Source organism: Pelodiscus sinensis, chromosome 1 (assembly GCF_052426305.1).
Source record: "Pelodiscus sinensis isolate ZL-2025 chromosome 1, ASM5242630v1, whole genome shotgun sequence".
Lineage (NCBI taxonomy): Eukaryota > Metazoa > Chordata > Testudines > Trionychidae > Pelodiscus > Pelodiscus sinensis.
Window position 1 is genome coordinate 351,246,760 of NC_143052.1, and position 7,876 is coordinate 351,254,635.

The following is a 7,876-nucleotide window of genomic DNA, read 5'->3' on the forward strand; positions in this document are numbered from 1 at the left end:
ATCACACATGTGCATATTGCTCTCACAAGTTACACATCTGTCTACATGTCACTGGGATCCAACTCATCAGTTTGTCCCGGGTCCCTAGGGTGAGGGAATGGGTCCTGCTACTGTGGGGAGCTCTCCTGGCTTCTGCATTGCACCACTGGAAGTGGCTAGGGAAAGGGTCTGAGTCCCCACCCTCATTCCCTTAATCTACGGGCCTTCCTCAGTTCAAGGACTCCCCTTTCATTCTTCTGTCTGGTAGAGCCCTGGTAATGGTGGTATGGCTGGGCCAAGGAATCCTGGGGGTTTGAACCCCAAATCTTATTGTGGTCACTTGGCACAGAGCGAGGGTGTCCCTACTCTGGGGTACCCTCCTCACACCAGAGGCTTTCCAGACTCTGATCACCACATTCAGTGAAACGCAAATATAATTTATTGACCAGCCTTGGTAAAAAGAAACAAAGACAACAAGGGAATGAGGAATCCCGCTCTGTGGGCCTGGGAAACAACGCCAAATACCATGTCGACAATTTTAGGAACATTCTGTCAGGGACTCCAGCCCAGACGGCTCAGTTCATTGTCTGACCGCAGAGACAGGCAACACCAGCAAAGTCCAATCACAAGCTCTTTATTGAAGAGTGCACACGACAATAGAGAGCGGCCCGTCTCCAAAGAGAACCAGCCCCGATTTTAGTAACAGGTAGGTTTATAAAGACAGTTCCGTCGCATCATAAGCTCTTCATCCAAGCCACTTACCCCCCTTTCCAAAACTTTTACTATCTATGCATATCTTGGCCAACCATTCATTGTGGCCAGAAGCGCTTCATAATGCATCCGCAACTTTCTTATCGATCACAAAAGGCAGGTACCAGGAACAAGAAGACAAAGAAGTTGGGCACAAAGGGCAAAAATAGGGAGGTAAGATTAGCGAAGGGGAACAGATACAGGGAGTTACTGACCAGTTCCAAAAGCAAGCCACATAGGTACAAATATGTAATTTATCACTTATCTTACTTTTATAACCTAAGCCAGCATGGAGGGCGCGCCTCTGTTTGAACCACATTCCTGGTTCTGGTCAAGAATACTCAGGGGCCTATGAAATTAGCCTTTGTTAACTTTTCTTAGCATAATGTTGCCCAGGCCTTGTTTTTCTGGGCCCAACAATTCCTACTTTGTTCCTCACATATCCAGGGCCTCTTGCCCAAGAGCTGGGTGCTCTGTGCTGATACCACGGACAAGCCACCTGCTCTGATGGTGGCCACAAGTCCAATGTCCAATGTCTCCAAAAATCAATTGCAAAATTGAGATCTCAGCCAATCTAGGACTTGCGGGGCTGAGCGCAATAGTAGGACTGAGTACTGCAAGTGATTCAATCATCAGGACATTTGGTGGCAATCTTTGGAAACCTCTCTCCAAATCTTTGGAAACCTCTTTCCAAATATCCACCATGAATTCTTGCAACATTCTTTTGACATGTGCAACAATGTGAATGGTTAGTGTGTGTTTTGAAAGTTCCAGCTGAGAGTGACTGCGTGAAGTGATCAGCAGTTTGCCGCAACAGTTATGGTGATAGTTTAACAAAAAGGTTCACAGATTTCAGCAACATGTTCTGGGAAACTATCCTAAGTGCAGTTTTCCTGGGTTTTTACTTTCCAACTGAAATACTTGGTTTATACTCCAGTCTTCTTGATGGATTGAAAATACCAAAATCAGGTAAATTTGAGTCATCAAGTGACTGTACATACGACAAAGAAGCAATGTTGTTTCCTTGTTTGTCTTTCGCTTAAGTGTAGCCTTGGTTCATTCAAGTGATCGAGTCACTCTGTTGGTCTGGAAGTCATGGAAAGGCTGAGTGATGTGGTGTGTGGGACTAGGAATTAAGAGGTGACAATGAAAAATGTCAGGCGACAGAAAGGACAATTAGGAATAAAGAGAGCAGTGCTGTGTCATGGAGAGATAAGACATGGAGGGTGGGAAATTTTTCAGACTTTGAAATTTCAGAGTCCTGAGATCTTCCAAACAGGAATGAAGTATCCTTGATTAATAACGAGATATCCTTCCCTCCTCTCGTTCCACAAATTTAAAGTATAAGTGGCCCCTGCCAATCACCTTCGGCAGGTGTATTTACCCACTTTCACACGAAGCTCTTTCGTTTTGACTCCATAAATGATGGGGTTGATCATGGGGGGGAAGATGTAGAAGAGGTTGGCCAAGATGATATGAACATGGGGAGCGATGCCCTGACCGAACCGGTGTGTGAGAATAGAGAAGAAGAAGAGAGTAAGAGATGTCACCATCACACACATGTGGGCGGTGCAGGTGTTGAGGGCTTTCTGGTGGGCTTTCCTGGAGGAGATTCTGAGGACAGCCCTGAGGATCAGACCGTAAGACAGCACAACCAGCATCAGATCTGACCCAATAACCACAAACGCCATCACCAAGCCATACATCCTGTTGACCGTGGTGTCCCCACACGATATCTTTGCCACAGCTATGTGCTCGCAGTATGTGTGGGGGATAATGCGGTTGCCACAAAATGGCTGCCAGCTCATCAGCACAGGCAGGGGCAGAATGAAGAGAACAGATCTCATCAAACCCACAACCCCCAGCTTAGCTATCCGGGCATTGGTGAGGATGGTGGCATAGTTCAAAGGGTAACATATGGCAATGTAGCGATCAAAGGCCATTGTCACAAGGATGGCTGACTGCATGAGAGAAACTGCATGAAGGAAGAACATCTGGGTGAGGCAGCCAGCAATAGTAATATCTTTCATATTGAACAAAAATATAAACAATGCCCTCGGCACGACGGAGGTAGCGATGCCGATGTCTGCAATCATCAGCATGCAGAGCAGCAGGTACATCGGCTTGTGCAGGGTCTGCTCTTTGAATATCACAAAGAGTAACATGAAATTTCCCAGCAAGCTGATAGTGTAGCACTCACAGAAAGGGATGGCAATCCAGATGTGAGCAGCTTCCAGGCCGGGAATGCCCATCAGGATGAATGTTGGAGGCTCAGAGAAGGTGATGTTGAAAGCTTCCATGAGGTGGTTAATGAGTTGATCAGGCTGAAACTTTTTCAAAGTGCCTGTGAAAGGAAAGGAACAATCAAGGATTTATAACGAATAGTACAGTAAATCATGTATTATTGTTTCCTATCTAGAAAAGGGAGGAGCTGTGCGGTAGCCACAAAGAGAAGACTGAGAGGGGACATTACAGAAGTTTTCAAGTAGCTGAAAGGGTGTCACAAGGAAGAGGAAAAAAAAAAGTATTCTCTCTAAGGCCTGAGAATAGAAACATAGAATCCTAGGGCTGGAAGACACCTCAGGAGTCATCGAGTCCAGCCCCCTGCCCAAAAAGGACCAATCTCAACTCAATCATCTCATCCAGGGCTTTGTCAAGCCGAGACTTAAAAACTTCTAGGAATAGAGATTCCTCCACATCCGTAGGGAACTCATCTCAGTGCTTCACCATCCTCCTAGGGCAGTGTTTCCCAACCTTTTTCCCATGGAAGAACCCCTAAAATAATTTTTTGTATCCCGAGGAACCCCTACCTATGAAAATGTTTGCTTGGCCAGAAAAAGTTGACAGCGGGGAGCGCAATTCAATTACTGCTAAATTTTTATAAGAAAATGTATTTGTAAAGGGCGGTTTTATATGTGTGTGTGTGCATGTGTGTGTGAGCTTACATTGTAAGAAAAAGAAATTGGAGTATTTTTCATGTCTTTTTTTGTATTATCTAATCTATTTTTTTTCAAATATCAAATATCCTACCCCTCCTGCCTCATTCTCTCTTTCTCTTCTCCTCCCCCTCCTGCCTCTCACTTGCGGAGCCCAAATGGCCGCTTGCTCCTGTACTGAGCTACGCAGAAGTCAGCCAAGCACCAGGGTGGGAGGTGAAGGGCGTGACAGATGCTCCAGGCCCTGCCCAGTGTTATTTATTCCACGATTCTCACGGAACCCCGATGATGGTCCATGGAACCCCAGGGTTCTGCGGAACCCCGATTAGGAAACATTGTCCTACGGAAATAGTTTTTCCTAATATCTAGCTGAGACCTCACCCTTGAGTCTGGACACAGCCTGAGTGTCTGACTTTACTGAGGTAAAGGGGCAGATCAGCCTGAACTGCCTGTCTGGGAGTGAAGGGAGCCCCAGAAACCTCTCCACCTGTGCAGGGAAGGAGAGAGGGACAGTACAAGCCGGCAGGAGAGGAACTGTGAGACCAAAAAGAGGCAGCATGAGCAACTTCTCCTCGAAAGGCCACGACGCTTTAACATATCGCAGCCCATTAGAAACCCGGACAGGCCTTCCTGGGGATGCTTTTCCGTGCTTGCTATTGTGCATGTCCCTACCACACACATGCAAATGGGACGAAGGATGTTCTAGACGGGCAAAAGCATCAAGGGGACTCTGCTGGAATGAGGTTTACAGAACCGTTCCAGTCTGAGACAATCCCCTGACCTCTAGCAGGCCACATCACACCTCTTAGGTCTGTGCTCTAGGCAGGCTGTTCATTCCCTATTTCACATTGTCTCAGGCCTCTGTGACACTGTGATCTGGATACTGCATGTCCCGTCATCCCTGGCCCCCAGACACACAACACAGTCCGGGTGGTGTGTGACCCCTTCCTGTTGCAAACCCTCTGGTATCACAGATACTCATTGCTGAGGCTTTGGCTGCATTTCCTAACAGGACAGAAAATCTGCTAAATTAAAAAATTTGAGTGAACCACGGTAAAAACCAGCCAGCTTCAGAAGTGGAAATTACTGAGCTACAGCAAGAGAGAAGGAACTGATCTGAAAAAGAAACCTTTGCCTCAATTATCCCCAGAACTTCCAGAGTCTCCCTTTACCTTTCTCAAAGCACTGAACAGTTCCAGTCTTTGTTCTGCTGAATTTCTGTCAAGAGGGTTCTTGCCTTGACACCTGGATCTATTCCTGAGCCCTCAGTATTCACTGTAATGCAGAAACAGGCAACTTACCAAAATCCCACTGAGCAGAGAGAAGAAATCTCCGTCTTGCAACAGGAAGGCAAAGTCCTGGGAACCAGCATGTGGATCTTACATGTCTGCGACTCAGTGTGCAGGAAAGTGACCTTTATACTTCCCCTTCACTGTCCCTGCAGAATCTCGGGCTGGCCTGCAATGCCAGACAATTCCCTCGGTTTCATGAGCGGTGGGACGAGCAGAAAACAGGCCCCAGGGAACTCGAGCCTGAAAGCCTCCCCAGGGAGTGCGGAAATGTTATGCTGAGAGCAATGGCTCGAATTGTCAGGGGACACTGAGCCTGGCAGATTTTCCAGCCTCGCAGTTGATGATGGCTTCCTTTTCTGTGCATGTGTGCTGTGGAGTGGGCTATGTGTGGCAGTGCTGCTGGAAATGGATGGGGTCACATTAAATCTGAGAGGTGAGAGTACTTTATCCTGGTTGAGGATTAATTGTGTTGTCTATTCCAAGACCAAGCTTTCATTTGTTATGAGATCTGTTCAAAACACCAAATATACAGGGTCAGGTTCACTGCTCTATCCCCATAAGAAAACAGCACCGGGAAAAGGTTACCTATGGGTATGTCTACACTACAAAGTTAGTTCGAACTAACGGACGTTAGTTCGAACTAACTTTCATAGGCGCTACACTAGCGCTCCGCTAGTTTGAATTTAATTCGAACTAATGGAGCGCTTAGTTCAAACTAGGTAAACGTCATTGCACGAGGATTAAGCCTAGTTCGAACTAGCTAGTTTGAATTAAGGGGTGTGTAGCCCCTTTATTCGAACTAGTGGGAGGCTAGCCCTCCCCAGCTTTCCCTGGTGGCCACTCTGGCCAACACCAGGGAAACTCTACTGCCCCGCTCCCGGCCCTGGACCCCTTAAAGGGGCACGGGCTGGCTACGGTGCCCGTGCCAGGTGCAAGCCTGCCAGCACCCAGCCAGCAGACCCTGCACCTGGCACGGATCGAGCCACCCACCCGATGCCCCCCAGCCTTCCCCCTCTTCCTGGGACCAGGCTGGCGGCTCCCAAGAACTTGCCCAGGACCGCAAGAGGCGGGCACCCGCCTGGGCTAGTGTGGACATCGTGGACCTCGTCCACGACCTCCGCACTAGGCACAGGAAAGTGGCCGGCTTGGGCAGGAGAGATGCCAGCCTGGCCACCCAGTAGCAGGTGTGCAAGAGAATCAAGGGGGTCCACTGAGACCCCCGACCCTGAGCCCTGAGCTTACAATGGCCATACTGGGTCAGACCAAAGGTCCATCTAGCCCAGTAGCCTGTCTGCCAACAGCAGCCAACCCTAGGGACCCTGGAGGGGATGGACCAAAGACAGTGACCAAGCCATTTGTCTCGTGCCATCCCTTTCCAGCCTTCCACAAACCTTGGGCAGGGACACCACTCCTACCCCCTGGCTAATAGCACTCCATGGACCCATCATCCATGACTTGATCTCACTTCCCTTTAAACTCTGTTCCAGTTCTAGCCTTCACAGCCTCCTGCAGCAAGGAGTTCCACAGGTTGACTCTTTGCTTTGTGAAGAACAACTTTCTGTTACTAGTTTGAAGCCTGCTACCCATTCCTTTCCTTTGGTGTCCTCTAGTCCTTCTTTATGGGAACTAATGAAGAACTTTTCTGTATGCACCGTCTCCACCCAACTCCTGCTTTTAGAGACCTCTATCCTGTCCCCCCCTCCGTCTCCTCTTTTCTAAGCTGAAAAGTCCCAGTTTCTTTAGCCTCTCTTCATATGGGACCTGTTCCCAACCCCTGATCATTTTAGTTGCCCTCCCCTCTCCCAGCCTCTCTCTTCCCCTCTCCCACCTCCTTTTTCCAGTCTGCCCCAGTTTTGTTCAATAAAGACAGATTCCATTTTGGAAGACACGTTATCTTTATTTTGTACATCAAGAAGAGGGGCTAGGGAAGGGTAAGTGGAAGGAGGTGAGTGAGGAATGGGGCACTAGCCCCTGATGGGGAGGACTGGGCTGGCTCTGGTGGCTTCTGGGGGTAGAAGCTCTCCTGCAGCCCTCCAATTGCCCCCTCTCCCCAGATGGCAGCCTGCGGCAAGTGCAGCCAGGCTGATGGCCGAGTGCTGTGATGTGCCCAGTGTGGGCACTCAGGGCATTCCAAGCCAAGACTGCTTTGCAAGCGGGGCACCCCTGAGAACTGTCTGTCCGGGGTGCGGGTCGGGTCCCTTTAAGCACAGCCCTCGGCTAGCCTGAGACAGCATCTCCACGCTCTAAGTCCTCCTCTGATGCCCTGCCGGCACTGCTTCCGGCCATCCTTAACCCCACTTCAGGGTCCACTTAATGTGGACACGCTAGTTCGAATTAGCAAAATGCTAATTCGAACTAGTTTTTAGTTCTAGACGCGTTAGTTCGAATTAGCTTAGTTCGAATTAACTAATTCGAACTAAGTTAGTTCGAATTAGCGCTGTAGTGTAGACATACCCTCTGACACTAGTCTCTGGGAAGCCATGTCATGCTGTAATGTTACATTCACCTCACGCAGAAAATGTGCTCCCCAAAGTTACACAGCACAGCTGTTATCACTTTCATGTCACTCTGACTAGTTACACGTCTCTCTACATATCACTGGGATCCAACCCACCAGTTTGTCCCGGGTCCTTAGTGTGAGGGAATGGTCCTGCTATTATGGGGAGCAATTCTGGCTTCCGCTTTATGCTGGAGGAAATAGCTAGAAAAAGCGTTCGAGTCCCCACCCTCACTCCCTTAACCCACAGGCCTTCCTCTGTTCAAGGACTCTCCTTCCATTCTTTCATGTGGCAGAGCCCTTGTAATGGTGACATGGCTGGGCCAAGGAACCCTGGGGGATCTGAACCTCCAATCTCATTGTGGTCACTTAACACAGAGCTAGGGTGTCCCTACTCTGGGGTACCCTCACCACATTCAGCG

The 7,876-nt window shown here is 48.8% G+C and overlaps 1 protein-coding gene across 1 annotated transcript; it reads right to left on the minus strand.

The window, feature by feature from the left end:
- Positions 1-603: 603 nt before the first annotated feature.
- On the minus strand, positions 604-3,066 carry LOC142827213 (olfactory receptor 52P1-like). Its single transcript, XM_075921461.2, has one exon. The coding sequence runs from the start codon at positions 3,027-3,029 to the stop codon at positions 2,091-2,093; it is 939 nt and encodes a 312-aa protein (XP_075777576.2). The 5' UTR covers positions 3,030-3,066; the 3' UTR covers positions 604-2,090.
- Positions 3,067-7,876: the final 4,810 nt, after the last annotated feature.